This window comes from Lygodium microphyllum, chromosome 11 (genome assembly GCF_053477565.2).
Source record: "Lygodium microphyllum isolate KBCC chromosome 11, Lygodium_microphyllum_v1.1.10, whole genome shotgun sequence".
Taxonomy (NCBI): Eukaryota; Viridiplantae; Streptophyta; class Polypodiopsida; order Schizaeales; family Lygodiaceae; genus Lygodium; species Lygodium microphyllum.
The window spans coordinates 121,930,946-121,948,095 of NC_141145.1; the positions used below are offsets into that span (position 1 = coordinate 121,930,946).

Sequence of the window (17,150 nt, forward strand, 5' to 3'; positions counted from 1 at the left end):
GCCTTGTATCCTTCAGCCATTGCTGTCAAATTGTTCCTTCTCTCACCTGCGTTCTTCTTCAGTCTCCTCTTTGTGTTCACTTTCCTTTCCGTTGTGCACTCTCATATGGTTTCAGTGCCACGCGTGGGAGCCAGATTTTCTCCAAACAGGTGCAACCTATCCATGATTTCAATCAGCTGGGTGCCCCTAAGAGTGCTGCAGATCTGCAATCAAGTCCAACACCTTGCGTTCTAGATCAGGGCACATCATATCAGGCTGGGCAGCCTGTTTTCCTTTACTGGCAACCACAGGACAATCCCACAGATCTTTGTTTTGTGCAGACCTGCTCTCTGTCTGCTGCGTTTAGAGAGAACAGACCTTGATCTCCACTGGGCAGCAGGTTTTCTGTTTGTGGGTGACTTCCTATCAGTTGGGCAGCTCATTAGCACACGCGGCAGCACATTTCTGCAGACTGGGCAGCCTGTTTTCCTTGACCCAATTGAGCAGTCAGCTCCCTTAGGTGCCAGGTTTTGTACCAGAATAGTCGTCTACCACTTGGGTGGCCTTGTCCTTTAGCTGGGAGGCCATCTACAGGTGTTAGAGTCTTCATCCTCTGTGTTTACAGCAGGCCATTACAGCTCCGGTAGTCCTGGTCCTCTACCAGCCCTTGGTTGTTAATGTTTACAAGCTGAAGTCCTGTTTTCATCTGTGTTTAGCGGTCAGCCCTTTCTGCTCAGCATTGTGTTTCTTTCGGATCAGATGCTCGTCATCTACCTTGCTGATGTTAGTCTTCTTTTGTACCACAGCCCAACAAATCCCAATTGCTCCGAGAACACCTTTTCTTGATTGCCTTTCATCCCATTGGCCACATCTTTTGTTTTCTTGTAGGTATTCTTGAAGGACATCTATGGCCAACATGCATGCTTTGGGGGCATTGAAACCAGCCTTCCTCCTCAGACAGGGCAGTAAATAACCTGATTAAGCACTAATTACAGCAAGCATCAAATTCACAACTAAAAATGCACACTTTACCACTTCAATCTTGGACAACGGACAACCTATTGGCCCCAAGACTAGCGCCTCTTGCGGTATTTCTTTAACTTTTCTTGCAAATGGATGGAGTACAATTGAGATCCTCCTTTGCTAATCCAAGTTCCACTTGCTGTCAAAACTGACCAACATGCCTCCAAACCAATTTGCCCCTTGATTTGCCTAAGGATTGGCCTTCACCTTGCTTCTTGAAAGACAAATTCAACCCCAGATCTGATATGGGCTACCTAGCCTCTTGAATCTCCCTAAAATTCCTCAATTTCAACTATTGGAAGGCCCTCAATTCTGAGTATGAAACCCTAGGTGGCTGTCAAATCCTAATTTCTACTGTAAATTAGGGTTTACAAAAAAGATTGACTGAAATCTCTTTGTTTGATGGCTCAAACTGCTGGAAATTGTAGAGATAATTTGATAGAGAAATTTCAGAGTTTCATTGCAAAAAACGTTGAAAAAATACTACTGCCTTGCTCAAACAACCATGAAACTGTCATCTACAGCTTAGGACCACCAAAAAGGCTACTACCCCATCCTATATACTGTCATCTGTACCAAAATAACCTTGGGCTACTATCACCTACTCCTGGAGGGCTCCAAGCTGTTGTCACATATTGTGGGACTGATCCTTGGTGGCTGCAAATCATATTAGCAACTTCTCTTACTCTCTAACAGCCTCCTTTCTCATTATGGCTGAATAGACTTCCACCAGCCCCTAAAAACGTTTTTCCTACTTGTATGGGCAAGGTTTGTCAAGTCACAGTCTTCTAATTCCATTTTCTAGCATTATCTAGCTTATTATACTAATTTTTTAAAATATTGATTTTAAAAATAAATTTAAGAATTATTCTCGTACTCAAAAAATTAATTCCACTAGTCAATAATTAAATTGGCTAGACTTCCAAGTATCCCTAAGCAGGTATTGACCATTAGACTGGCATGAATTAATTAATTAATGCCTAGTCTTCAATGTCACCATTGACATTAGTAGTCAATAAATTATTCTAGGCCTAGTTCTGACACCGAGTACCTATTAGGCATAACTTATTACAACTTTTTCCTTTGGCATGCGTTGCATCCTTGGGATCCTTCGCTTGTTACCATGAAATAACTGCCATGTTCATCACATGTGTTGAACAACCTTGCACATTTGATTAATATCTTAATCAAATGTTATCGTCAAGATTAGAGCATCTTAAAATTTCACATCCCCGTGACAAACCTCCCCCTTAAAATCCATGCAATCGTCCTTAATGGCATTGCATTGTGTCAAAGGAAAAGCATACTGCATTAGAATTTACATAAGGCATCACAGTCACAACATTGGTCACTATTGTCTAACCATGTCACATGTCCCAAACCTTATTGAAAATTTCCAAACAGCATAAACATCAGATAATACTGAGAATTAGCCCAAAACAACTGTTTTGACTTCACAATCATAATAAAGTCTATTCTCAACATAAACCATGGCTGAATTTGTCAATGGCATTTACTAACATGCATAGTTGCCTCCGTACGTAGTACGAAAGTCCGTACGGTACGATCCATATGGTACCGTACCGTTCGAATTTGTACATTAAAACATACCTTTTTCGGCCACCTAGCTGTGTGTCCTCGTTCCGTATTTTCCTGCGCCCCGCGTCCCGTGTTTCCCCCATTTCTTACACTTGCGCTTTTTCAATAATCAATTTTGGGGGTGGGAAGCCTTGGATACCTCACCCCACCCCCTTTTCCAAAATCCAGCCATGCAAAAGGTGCTCCTCTTTGGATTCCTTCCAATTTACAGTCCTCTCTTTGGATTTCTTCTCTCTTTGACTGTTTGAACTTTGCACTTTGACCCTTCTCTCATCTACAAAAGGTGCTCCTCTCCTCCATGCTTTCACACCAATTCAGCAAGCACTTAAAAGTTACCATTCTCATCTTCCTCTTTCCCGCACCCTATCAAAGCATTTGCCATTCTCAAATCTCATCTCCCATCCCCTCTATCCCGCACCGTATCAAAGCATTTGCCATTCTCATCTCCCATTCCCTCTCTCTCACTCTTGCTCTTTCAACTTTACCCCAATCCTCGGGCCTCTCGAGTCTCTCTCCCTTTCAACTTTCAAGACTCAAGTTTCAAGAGTCGAGACTCAAGCATCTCTCTCTCTCTCTCTCTCTCTCTCTCTCTCTCTCTCTCTCTCTCTCTATGGCCTCTTTATTCGTCATCGGCACCATGACTCCTGAGAAGCATGAGGCCTTTAATTTGCATGCGATCTATGTGGAGAGGGAAACAAAGAAGTCCAACTCCCACCATTGGACATGCAAGTATTGCGGGAAGCACTATACAAGTGGTGCAACTCGGCTTCTCCAACATCTTTCCAAGACGGGGAGGCAAGTTGCTCCATGCAAGGAGATCCCTCAAAACATTGTGAAGAAGATTCTCGCCAAGATAAGAGGGGGATCCACAAGACGAGGAAGTGGCTTATCGGCACCAACCCCTATGCCTACTAACGAGGAAGCATTCAATGTTGGCATATCTTCAACCGATGCGGAAGAGGCCTCTACCATTGGTGGTGGGGGCTCCACATCCGCATCTGGCTCCGGTAAAAGACAATGAGTGAAGGCTCATGCGGTGCCGAAGAGACAATTGTCTCTCTCTCAAGCTCCCGGTCATGCGCGTGGATTGATTGCCTTTCTTAGAGAAAGGCAACGACTTGTGGACATTGAAATTGCACGCATGGTGATTGAGTGCAATCTTGCATTCAATGTGCTAAAACAAGAGCAATGGAAGATGGTAAAAGCCATTGCCAATGTGGGTCCATGTGAAGGATGGACCGGTGTCACATACAACGACATGAGGATGAGAAAGATTGATGAAGAGAAGGAGAGGATTGATAGAGCCCTTGATCATATTCGAGCCACATGGATAAAATATGGTTGCTCCATTCTCACCGACGGATGGAGTGATCGTAAGAAACAGAGCATCATCAACATACTTGTCTCATGTCCACTCGGCACTTACTTTTTGCGGGCCGTAGATACCGGCAAAAGGGGGAGAAAAACGACGGGCGCATTCATCTACCGCCACATTCGACAAGCTATCATTGAGGCATATATTGTAATTTTCGTTTTAAATTTGTTTCCCTTTCTTTCATTATGATAATATCATGATTCATAATTCAAATTTGATTTATACATAACTTGTAATGTGTAAATTGTGGTTGTAGGTGGACCCCTCAAATGTGGTGCAAGTTGTTACCGACAATGCATCGAATTGTCGGTGCATGGGCCGTTTGCTTGAGGCAGAGTTCCCTACAATTGTGTGGACTCCATGTGCAAGTCATTGTTTGGACTTGCTCATAGAGGACATTGGGAAGCTCAAGTGGGTGAAGAGGGTGATCCGCAAAGCTACATCAATTGTCACATTCTTCACGGTAAGGTAAAGGTGCTTGCGATGTATCGTGAGCATAACACACTGGAGTTGAAGAAGCCTTCTTCAACTCGCTTTGCTTACATGTGGTTATTGCTGGAGCACATTTATAAGGTGTGGTCCACCTTGCGCCAGACAGTGATGTCCACTCTATGGAATGAGTGGGATGAGCATGAGACAGAGGAGGCCAAAGCCATGCAGCGCTTGTGCCTTAATGAGCAGTTCTGGCAAAAAGTTTGTGCCGTCGTCATTGTCATGACTCCCTTTTATAGGGTGTTACGTATGAGTGATTGCGAGGGATCCACCATGGGCCTTCTCATTCACTTCTTTAGAGCGGCATTGGCGGAGGCACGTGCTTGTACAATGATCACAGAGACACAGCGTACACGTGTTTTAGAGATAGCAGAGAGGAGATGGACATGGATGCATAAGCCCATCCATGGTTTTGCCGCATTGGTACATCCAGCCTACAAGTCACCGACGGTCATGGATGATAGAGAGTTCCGTTCAGACCAGCTTGCTTATTTGATTCGTGTGGTCCCTGTTGATGACCACAATGCAGTGCTAGAGGAGCTAGGATGCAAAGCAGATCATAGAGGGCATGTGGCTTTTGCTTCTCCCACTTGTTGGAGGAGAGAGTCACTTGTAAAGCCTTTATTTTGGTGACAAAACTTTGAATACGCACTGGAGACCCTTCAGCCCTTAGCCATGAGGGTCCTTGCCCACGATTGCTCTTCGGGTACATGTGAGAGAAACTGGAGTGCCTATTCTCTCATTCACACAAAGATTCGCAATCGGCTTAGCACACGACAGTTAGAGCGGCTAGTCTATTGCCGCACTAACTTACGCATGATGAGGGCTATAATGAGTATGGGTAGTCCGAAGTAGGTAAAGTTTAAACACTTAACCATAACATTTAAAATTTGTTGTTTTACCTTTTAAACTTTGAACTTTGAAGTTTAAACTTTATACTTTACAATTTAGACTTTAGCATTTACAATGATCAATCTTAGGTGCATCATTGCATTGTGTAGGTGAATGTTGATACATTCAAGTTGACGGGCGACACTCTTTCGAGTGTACATAAGGAGATGGACGAGGAGAAGGAGATGATTTTTGCAGAGCTCTATAGAGAGCTTATAGCAGCAAATACTTGTGATACTCGGAATCAACGTGCTCATGGGCAAGGAATTCGAGTAGGTGGTAACAGAGGCATGCTCATTCGACACCCTCCATCATCGAGGAGGGGTGGTTCGAGTGATTTGCAGACATATGTAAGGCGAGGCTCTAATAGCTCACATCCTGTGCCTCATGATGACATCCCCCCCTTGCCTACACAGCTGCCACCTAGGGAGCCATCATTTGATGATGATGGTAATCTCATCAGTGAGGATTAATATGAATCTGTCTCATCATCAGATGTCGGGGAGTCATCTTCAGACTCTTGATGAGCACTCAGATAGTTCTGATGATGATGATGATGATAGTGATGCCTTATCATAGATTCATCATTCATATGACATAGGTCTCTCTTCTTTTTTGTATCAGATATACTAGATTGTAGTTGTATCGCATATTTTACGTAGCCTATGCAACTGCAATGATCACCCTCATGTATTCATCTTATTCTATAATGAAATGGCTATGTTCACTTTAAACATGTATTCTATGATCTATCATTTAATGATTTATGGATTTTGTTATTTAAAAAATCATCTTAATTTTTTTTCGTACTAATATCGTACCGTACCTTATAAAATCATAAGGTACCAATTAGTACCGTATTTTATTGTACCGTACCGTATCGTACCTTTCATACCTGACAACTATGCTAGCATGCTATTGTCCATGGAGCTAGTTGTAAACCATTGAAAATTGAGCAAAATCTGATCATAAGAAGATCATTTGCTTATCTAAAAACTACTGCAATCGTAACCCCAAACTTATTACAAAACGATTGCAAAAACCGATCAGCATCGATGCAAAAACTGATGCAAAACTGATCCCAAAAGTAACCATAAACTAACAAAAAACTAAGCTGAAACTGATTAAATTTTTTATCTCAAAACTGAGGCAAATGCTCATGCTTAAGTGATCATGAACTGATCCCAAACAAATTCAAAAGTATAGTCTGAGAGCCACGGTGACAACAAAACTCATCCGCATACATCTAACAGTGACGAGTACACTGAGTAGTAACCTCACAACAAACATTGTTAGTATAGTACACTGAGTAGTGACCTCATGGCAAACATGGATGCTGAATACATCCAAGATCCACTACATACGAGAGTAATCCACAACTAGCAGAGTGGAAGTGCTACCTTCTCCATGAGCAACAGGCAATACTCCAGACCCCTACTCTGTTGAATCTCATTGAGCCCAAGCTAAAGTCAACTGTAACTGAAAGGCATCTAAGTAAAGTTGCAACAATTAAGGATGGTTTGCCAAGTCATCCTCTTCCATCCACTTTGCATCTATTGGTGAAACAATGCTAAAGCTTCACCAAGAAGCATATGGAAACTTTACCTCTGACTTTACTTGCCTCAAAACCTCCACTAGGCTATAAGCCTTTCTTCCCCTTAAGCATTGCATGCTTTATACTTTCACATTATTAGAATTCCAACCTAACTAATATGCAAAATTATATCCAGTTGACTAGCCCCTCATGTGTACCTAACATGCTAGGAGCACCAAATGCATAAGGAAGCATTCTTGTTTGCATACTTTGGACCATTGCAACGTGACTGTGCAAACAGGATGTGGACAGCAGAGAGATAGCACCCACAATCAATAAGAACAAGATTGTTGCTTAGCTCCTTCCAAATATCTTTTCGCAAAGAGATTGAAGCCAAATCTTGTAGCAAATTTGATAATGTCCTCTTTGCCTATTAATAGAAACTTTGGGTCCTCCCAATTAGGGTTTGTGCTTATGGGACATAGACACTCTCTAAGAACGCATTTCTTTTTAATAAAATATTTAATTCATTAATTAATTGAGTTTTGGGACTGTTTTATTAAAGATAATGCATGTTTAGCTCAACAATGTAGGGACGAGATGGGACTAGGACAAGAAGCTAGAAAATATTCATCCCATGTTACAACGCCCTCACCGATTATTCTTGTTCTTTGTAAGACCTTCCTCTACCACTCTATATGTGCAAACTAGTCTTACAAAATGAGAGAGTTTGTTATTAGTACTACAAATAGAAAGCGTAGGAACACAAAGTTATATATTTCTGATATATTTGTCTCAGTTCAGTCGTGAAGGCACAAGGGACCAATAGAGGTTGACAAAAGTAGAAGAATAGTGCATGTTAAATTGTTTAGTATGAGAAAACACATAATTGAGCCTCCACTAGGTATAAAGAGTCTCCACTAGTGTGTCCATGCCAGATTGCATGTTCAATCATGATTTTGTCATATGCTCCAAAACCTTCATGGAAGAATGTAGGAAATCAACAACTTAATTTATCAACTGGCTGAGTGCCTCATAGCAGACTTACTATCATTCCATCAAAAAGTGATCATCGATGATACAAAGCACAGGCTTCTTTATTTGCTCGAGCATCTCTCAAACACAGAGTACTCCAACAAGACAAACTTTCGAAAACCTCACTGATTTTTTATGGCATCAAGGAATCTAATGCTCTTTGTTTAAAATACATGGGAAATTGAAGGCACTTAACATTCAGCACCATGAATTGGCCAAATAAACTGCTTTTTCTACTCTCACAATACTCAAATGTTACGATACCAAAGGTGTTTAACAGACTTCTGCCACATAGGCATTCTCACATTCAAAGGTATTCTTTGGGCACGCAAAAGGAAAGATAATGCCCCTTCCTTATACATCCAGATTTGTTCCTGATTGGAAGGAGGTCTTTCAATACCTCGTCTGAACCAGAGCCCACCATAAACTTGGTAACTCTTTCCAGTCAAAAGTGTTCATTAAAACAGATTCCTCAACTCCTCTAGCTATTGAGAACTCACAGCTATTATTTTGTCAGATAAAGGCTTCAGGTGGTGCAACTCAGTAGACCACAATTATCCCTCTTGGTAGATTTTCTCTTGTAGAGAGAACTAGCTCCAAGAATTACCAACTCTTTGAGTACCCTGATCTTCCAATTTGGACTAAGACTAGTCCTAGTTTTATAGCCAAAGAACTCTTAAGTAATACACTATTGGACTCTTATATTTACCCCTAATGAATAATAATATCCTTGCATTCTTAAGTCTAATAGATGTATTATAATATTACAGGATGTTGAACATGCTTATGCTTGATGCATGGTATTTAGGATAATATACCAGACTACCTACCAATCTTTAAAAATAGAATTTTGATAAAGTAGCAGGAAAATGGTAGAATATTTACTTATCTATGGACATTGAAGAGGAGTTTGGGAATATCTATGATAGAACACCATGACGCAAAAATATTGCATTAGAGACATTGGCCTAAATATTATTTCTGCCACTTGCCATGGATTACAATCTATTAAAAACTATTGTATGATCTGTCATGGACTTGCCCTCATGACAGAAACTTGCTTGAAAACTTTCATGGCAAGTGCCTGCATTCTCAATGCTCATAGAAAACATTTGATGGTGTAATTACTAAGAATAGTCAATTTTGCATAAAGTACTACTGTGCCATCTAGATCCTATGTAACCACCTTGTCTCCCTAGTAACGAGGTCAAAAACACCAATTGACCTTGTTGCAGGAATTAATTATTTCCGCCACTTGCCATAGATCTTCCAGTCCATTAAAAACTGTTGTATAATCTGTCATGGACTTGCCCTATTCATTGCATTTAACAATACTAAGATCATCCTCGCTGCTCGATACCACCACATCATATGAACGTTTAAAGTGCTTCCATCAAAACAGCGATGTTTAAAGTGCCTTTGTAAATAGAGATCTTTCCACTCTAGTTATAGTTTCATCACAATGGGGACCTCTTTCATGGTGCATATAAGTGCTATGTGTTGTATTTCACATTAACTGGGCATGGGCACATTCACAGTGCATGGCATGCAGGACTATACTGAGTTTTCTAAAATCCATTTGAGGCTGCATATGGCAGATGATTTAGGTACAGATGCATCACTTTTGAAGGGTTCTCAATAATTCAAGTTGAAACCAATTCAAGATTGATCTCTTTCTCAAAGTAGCTCAGATGCACCTTCTCAATATGATCCTTGCTGCATCAGTGGACACAACAGCAGATTTCCTAGCACATCATACAACAGAACTTTTGTCTTTTAGTTAATTTTAGCCTTGGCATTCACTTTTCTCGGACTGTTTTGCCTGGACATGTTTTTGGACCTGTAGAAAGTATACAGAGCCCACAATTGTGCCAAAGATCTCTAGAACAATCACTTTATGATTGTGATTCGATGCTGATACTTTCCTCTATGAGTCTTCCCAATGTTTTAGATAATTTTTTTGTGCTAGCCCCCTTCATGGTGTCACTCTTTCCGCATCAATTGCATCATAACATTGGTTTCATCCAAAAATAAAAATACATAAATTGCTAAAACGTGTGTGCAAAAATTCCCTAGTGCACAGATCTGTAAGTTATGTGAGCCTTTGTCAATCAAATTATACACCCCAATCAGCTGATAGTATTAAGATCCAATCAAACTCCATAACAAATACGGTAACAAATAAGCGAATAATCTTTATACTCACAATTAGGTAGCTCCGAAAATGCAACCTGAAGTCCTTGAACGGAGGAAAGAACTGCAATATTTAACAACACTTGGTTATTTCCAAAAACACATAGTTACACATCACAAAGATAAACAATGCCATCATGACCTTGTTTCTTATATAAACTTTCTATCAAGAACAGGCAGCCAGTTTAAACCAGAAGGAATATAGCTGCTGAATTGAGATATGACACATCATTTGAGGAGTTACCAAGCAAGTCCACTGAAATTTCTCTAAACCATCTCTAAATGCATACTGTTTGCACAGAATTATTATCCAACACAACAGACATAACTCTAGACATCTAATGTACTGTCTAGAATGAAGATATTATCGGTCAATATGTGATTGTAGATTCTCTCCCTAGCTTCCCTCAAACCTGACTCAGGTTGTTAATTTCAACTCCTGTGAGTTTCGAACAAGCATTCTGTCAATCCAAGTGTTACTGCCGAATTGAAAAAACGAGCTCCCACCCGTTGCACTGCCGACCTGCCATCACGCCCACCGCTGACCCCCCCGCTCCTCCTGCCAGGCCGTCACACTGCCAACCTGCCATCGCTGACTGCCATCACACCCCGCTGAACCCCCATTCCTCCCACCTGCTCCTCCAAGCGGTGTCGCAGCGGCGCGCTGCGCCTCTCCCTCCCGCCAATTCTCCGCCCATAGCACTGTCTCCCCGACGCTCCCCCCCGCTCTGGCACCTCCCCCCGCCCTGGTACCTGCCCCACGCTTGGTCCCCCCCCCCCATCTGGTACCTCACCCGCGTTGTCCCCCATCTCCTTTACCCTGCGGCCACTTGCTTGGAAGCCCCCCATGCCGTCATTCGTGGCGCTCGGTGCCTCTATCGGCATCAGAAAACAAAATCCCCCCCCCCCCCCCCTTTCCTTGCCATTGCCCCCCTCCAGTTGCTCCCTCCATTTGCAGCAACACTCCCCCCTCTGACAATACAGCAATGTGATTGGTAGGTTCTCAGTAGGGTCGCGCAATGGAAACCTTTGGTCAAACCCCAGTGCATTTTGCAAGTGCCCCCCAGTCAAACACCTTGCGCATCGTCCTCTCTGAGGAACAGCTCTAAGCCGTCCGTGCCACAGAGCTGGAGCTAAAAGAAACAACGATCTTTGGTCAGGTCGTAGGACATTCCCCATCCAAGGCCTAGCTTCCGGATTGGCTTCACTCCACGCTACGCGTTAGCACAGCGCAGATCGTGGAGACGGTTCTCATGGGGCAAGGGATCTTCATGGTACGACTCACCTCGGCAAACACAACCCGTGAGCTAGTGGCCATTTCGCCCTATATCTCCACGAAGGGGGTCATCTACATGGTCCCTTGGTACAATGGCTTCACAGTGAACGCTTTTGCGCTCCACGACGGGTTCCTCAAACATCCGGTCACCCTACTCTTCCCTCGACTAGCGGTTGAGTATCGCTAGTTAGTGGAGGACTTCGAACAGCTCCTCACCACTATCCTTCCCGCCTCCTTCATGGGCGCACTAACAGCAGTAGGAGTCCCGAAGGTATGGGTGGCAATAAAAGAGACAGAATATACCACGGTTTCTGAAGATTGAGGCAAGCGGACACTCCTTCAGGTAGCAAGTTATTGTGACTGGGCAGCCAGGGTAGTGCTTGTATTGCCATGAGTTTGGGCATTAGGCAGCAAACTATATGCACTTCGGGGCCAAGGCGGCTTCGCTGACAGGCCCACAGGTGGGCGCGGACGGCTTCACACGAGTCCAAAGATGACAGAGATGGAGACGGCGGGGAGGCCCGCAGTCAGCCCCTCAAACACAACCACGGCAACAGGAGGATGAGTGTCGCCCCCTCGGTAGAGCACCACGCGGCCCCCCCTCCTCACCCCACCGGCTAGTTGGACCACAGGCCTACGCATCCACCCCCCAAGAGGCGTCACAAGCCACCCCACCCGAGGGCCCACATCCCCCACCCCCTCCCCACAATCCCCCCTCCCCCCCCCTCTAGGGATAACAGCCCCCCCCACACTCGTCGTGTGCCTCCGACCACCCCACCATCACCCCCGCCGATCAACCCCCCTGATCCCCACCCAGCACAAGTGCCCCCCCCCCCCCCCCCCCAACAGGAGGGAAGGAGCCCCATACGTCGACATCCTCCACTCACAGGCAGTCGAGCCTCCCCCCCCCCCCCCCAAAAAAAACAACCACCAACTCATCTGTCCATGTCGCCCATCACACTTTCTCGAGACAAGCGCAACTGCTACCACAAGAATTTTTTCACAATGGGCCATGGTCTTACCTGAGAGTTGCGGAACGCGGAGAGTTCTCACTACCCCTGGAGGTGGGAATCTTCATGGTACACAAGTCAAGGACCGGCAAGGTCCATCTACTAGCACCACCGAATGGACCAAACTACGCCTTCTTCCTGCAAACCTCTCACACATGAGACTGGACGACAACACAAATAGAGGAGAAGGTGAACAGCCAGGTCACAAACCACATCTCCTAGTGGATGGGAGAAGGTGGATTGGTACTTTTCTCCCAGCAGTGTCCAGGTTGCATGATGGACATTAACTGGTTAGTTGGGGCTGAGGTCCCACATCTGAGCATTATCTTTCGAGCCCTTCCGTAATAGAGAGCTCCGATGGATGTGATTGAGTGGCCCCTAGCGCAAGCGGCCCGTTTCTATCAATGTACAGAGTCTCACGTCTTTGCCTAGTTAATAGATGCCCTCGTGGTACCACCAGGCACATCCATCACCCCCACGCCCGAGCGCTACCATGGGGAATGGAGTTCGCCGTCCAAGCCAGCAGTGAAGCGTATCCGCATGCCGCACAACTCCTCTTCTTCGTCGTCAACTTCCACACCGAACAGATGCTTGTTCGGTCAATCACAAGTTTCCCTATGAGTTTACATCTTGCATCTTGGAATGTAAATAGCCTCCACTATAGTGGAGCACATGGTTCTAGGAAGTTGATTGTTCGGTAGGCGCTAGAGCCTGCCCTTGCCGGACGGATTGATATCTTACTTGTACAGGAGCACAAGCTTACTCCTGCCCAGGCCCAGCGGGTAGGGAAGGTACTCCCAAGCAGTTCACACACCTACTAGGAGCACACCATCGGTGCCCACGACAAGAGTGGAGGCGTATACACCTTTATTTGTCTGAGCCTCACCGCCTGTGTATGAAACCACGAGACGATCATGGCAAGGAGGGTGCTATGGATCAAATTGAATATTGGGGACTCGTGCCTTGGAGTCCTCAACGTCTATGTCCCTACTGAGGTTAGAGCATACAGCAAGTTCCGGAGGTGGAGATCGCAACAGGACTCCCAGAGATGGACTCTTGGATTGTTGGAGGAGACTTCAATAACCTGGAGGCCCTAGAGGACCAACAGGGCAGAGGCAAAAACTACCAAGGCATGGCTGGGGAGGAGCAAGAGGCATGAGAGGTCTTCCTATTGGCAGTAGGAGTACGCGATGCCTGGAGAGACCCAGCTTTCCACAGGAGGGAGAGGTCGCTGGACTTCTCTTAGGGATAGAGGCGGCTAGGCGAAGTCTTGCTAGAGCGGTCGCTGGACTTCTCTTAGGGATAGAGGCGGCTAGGAGAAGTCTTAGGGACTTTCTTCATCATACAGGAGGGGGGGGCGTCTAGCCCTTGACAGAAAACAACAAGATGAGGGGATAGTTGTCCTTTCATGGAGAAGGATTCGGGTGGTTGGCCTTTAAGGAAAGACATGGCGGTTGGACCCTTATGTCTTCTAGGAGAAGCTCAGGGAGTGGCACCTCTAGATTTGGGAGGGCAGGCCACTTGATGAGCTGGAGCGGGATCCGGGACAGTAGCTATGGCCAGCCACTGTGGTCGCCAAGAAGCCACCGAGGTTCCTGGAGTGTACAGCCAGGATTGGCAAACACGTATTGATGCAGGAGGACATGGACTGAGCGCCGTCACATAGCAGGTACAAAGCGGAGCACAGCATCATGGATGCTTTTTGACAGACCTTTTGGAGCCGCCTATGGGATAGCTCGAGGCCGAGGAGGGTATTGTATTTCTTATGGCTCGTGGCACATGTAGGCCTGGCGATGGGGATTTGGTTAGCCCAGACGCAGAAGGATGGAGGTTGTAAACACTGCACACAGCAGCCTCTGGAAACTCCAAAGCACTGCCTTTGGTCATGTGAGGCGGAGCAGCTTGTGTGAAGAGGAGCATGTTGCATCCTGCATCGTATAGCACCCAGCCTTGGATGTATCTCATGGGGAGCTTTTTGCTGGAAGGCAGTCAGCCAGGGCCATCACCTTCTATATGAGGCTGGGATGCATGACGTGATATTCATTATTAAGGCTCGGTCGTGCACGTGGTCGGTTTGGAGGCTCTACCCATCCGCCAAGTACTGGAACCCACAGCGCACCGCTCTGAGGTATGGGAGATAGTAGGGAGTCTTACTGGATGGCACATCTGGAAAAGCGTGGTGTCAGGAGGCTTTTGGCAAGGAGAGACTTTCAGTGCAAGCAACTTTAGCAGAGCTCTAGACCTCCATCATCCACTCCCTCCGCGACCGATGGAACTAGGTGCAGGGCGAGTCTCGAGCTCGTCAAGAGCTCCGTTCTCATTTCATGCGCACTTGGGGCAGCCAGGACCTGTTTTTCGTGATGCAGGCAAGCAACCCCAAATGGCAATACACCCCCCCCTCCATGGCTTCTTGCCCCAATCCCCCCTAGACCGCCCTGAGAGGCTTGTATACTTGATATATCTATGACTCTGCATCAGCTCCAGCTAGTCTATTGAGCATGAGCACTTCTTTGTACTCATGGTTTTTTCTGAAGTAATATAATTAGCCACACTTTATTTGCAAAAACAAAAAATTCTCTCCCTATGAGAAAGCTAATTAGTAGTCCTAGAATGAATTATATCTGTTAATAATGGTTATGCTTAGAGTTAAATCAAAAAAGCCTCCATAATTGCTGATCCAAGGTAATGCTAAAAGAAGAACAGAATGCCTACAAGACAATTCATCCATTGCCAAAATCCCATTTTAGAAAGGATTGTGTCTCTAAGCGGAAGCTAACAGGCTCTAAACTGAAAGATGTTCATTAACAGGGTTAATCTTAGAATTCAATCATACAAGCCTTCAGATATTGCTGATCCAAGGTAACTCTCGAACAGAAAGCTAACTAGTAGTCCTAAGCTGAAATAAGTATTAGTAAGGGTTATCCTTAAAGTTTAAGCATGTCTGCAAGAGAATTAATATGTAAAAGGCATCCCACTTTGAAGAGACTCGGACAGGTTATTAGACTCTTTAAAATGCTAACCCACCAGAGATAGCAGGCGTCAGTACACCATCTCCTATAACCATGCATGTCCCAAGTAGAACAAGAACAAGAAGCGCAGTGCGAGCTTGCTTATGTCCTTCAAAAAAGCCTTTAAGTGCCGAACTATGTTGGTGTTGACCAGGTCCTTGTAGCTTGTAAGTTGACAGTTCTTCATCAATCGCCTGTTGTCCAGGTAACAAACTAAGCTTTGCATGTCTGCACAGCAGTGAGTACAATGCAAACGTTCCACCTGTTCCAGCACATTGTATCTAGTGTTATATGGAATCCAGAACTTTAAAAGGTTGATACTAGCAAGACCAAAGGAGAAAAACTCCACACTGAGAAATCAATAGCCACAACCAGGTAATGTAAACTATGACATTGCAGTCAAAAACACTTTCTGAAACACAAGATGTTTGTAAACCCACTACAGTAAGCTTTGATGTACCATATTTATCAAAATTAACCTACTCAAAAAGTACTAGAAAAGTCATCAAGGTCAACCTGTTATTGGATTACCTTCAGCTCTCTCTATCTTTTCATGTGAAAACTCTAATTCTGTGTCAGGAGCCACATTAAGTTAAGGCTTGAGCTATGAATGACGTTCTAGATTCTTAAACACTGGAGGCAACACTAGTTTATATGGCTCTTCATCCTAATATCTCCAAAGAGTCACCGAATATGGCTAGGGCTCAGAAGAAGCAGGAAGTGAAAAGAAATGATCCTGGATATCAAAACTAGGTGGGTCTACCAGAGATGGCATTAAAAGAAGCAGCAAAGTAAGCTTATGAAAGAAAGGGACCCCGTCAAGTTCTCTGTAAGCAGAATGATTCATTCTTGACTTCAAAATTACTGACTTCATAGAAGATTATCATGTATAGAGACAAACATATGTAGATACCACTTTGAAGATAGTTGCAGAAGTGTAAGATTTTTAGAGCTTGAAAGTTTGCCTCCTCTTGAAATCCTTTGGAAAAAACAATCAAACAAAGCTCACAGTGCAATTCCAACTGGCACTGACAATAAATACCAATTCAGCAGATCCATATTCAGAAGTCAATACCTGGACATTGAACTAAAGGTATTACCAGTCAGACCATTATAGTCAGTGTCCCCCACCCATGACTATGACCATACAAAATTGTACTCATTTTTATATCTTCATTTTGTGATTATGACAATGGAGAGAACTCTCTCTCTTTTATTGATGATTGAAGGAAGCCATCTAATGTGAGGGAACTTCCCACTAATGTACCTTAGGAAATGTGAAAAAATGGAAATAATTGCAATCTGCTCAATCCTTTAAAGCTTGACGATGTCAACTATAAACTGCTGAGTTGGGTAATGAAAATACTAAGACTTGTCAATTCATTAAGAACAAAATCAAGCTGAGTTCCTGCTGTCCATATGGTCCACAGACCAAAGAACCATACCCAAACAAAGAAAGGTGGAGACCAGCTTCCATGACAAACACCTATAGATCTGGGCAGGTCCACAGAAAAAGAACACCACAAGTTCTTTTGTTGTGATTGCTAAGTTGTGCACAACATGGGGCATCTAGCACTATGAATAAGACAATGTGTATTAGGATTTGGGGGCACGACTGAAACCACATGTAAGCTATATGTGTAATCACGGTCTTAGGCCAATTAATGCAAAAGGTTCAAACCAAGGCATCTCAGTGATGCAGCTGTGGATTCTCTAGTGCTAGCACCACCTTATT

The 17,150-nt window shown here is 44.3% G+C and overlaps 1 protein-coding gene and 1 pseudogene across 3 annotated transcripts in view; one reads left to right on the forward strand and one right to left on the reverse strand.

Annotated features, from left to right (window-relative positions):
- LOC148029311 (potassium transporter 7-like) overlaps positions 1-17,150 on the reverse strand; it is a 179,767-nt gene that overhangs the window by 15,654 nt on the left and 146,963 nt on the right. For 2 of the 3 annotated variants that reach the window (XM_087688086.1, XM_087688087.1), the window contains exons 4-5: positions 15,432-15,677; positions 10,135-10,185 (exon numbers count right to left, since the gene is read on the reverse strand). In XM_087688086.1, the coding sequence (XP_087544212.1) occupies positions 10,135-10,185; positions 15,432-15,677 (297 nt within the window). The remainder of the gene's footprint in view (positions 1-10,134; positions 10,186-15,431; positions 15,678-17,150) is intronic. The other variant, XM_087688088.1, reaches the window with a different exon arrangement.
- On the forward strand, positions 3,239-4,165 carry LOC148029312 (uncharacterized; annotated as a pseudogene).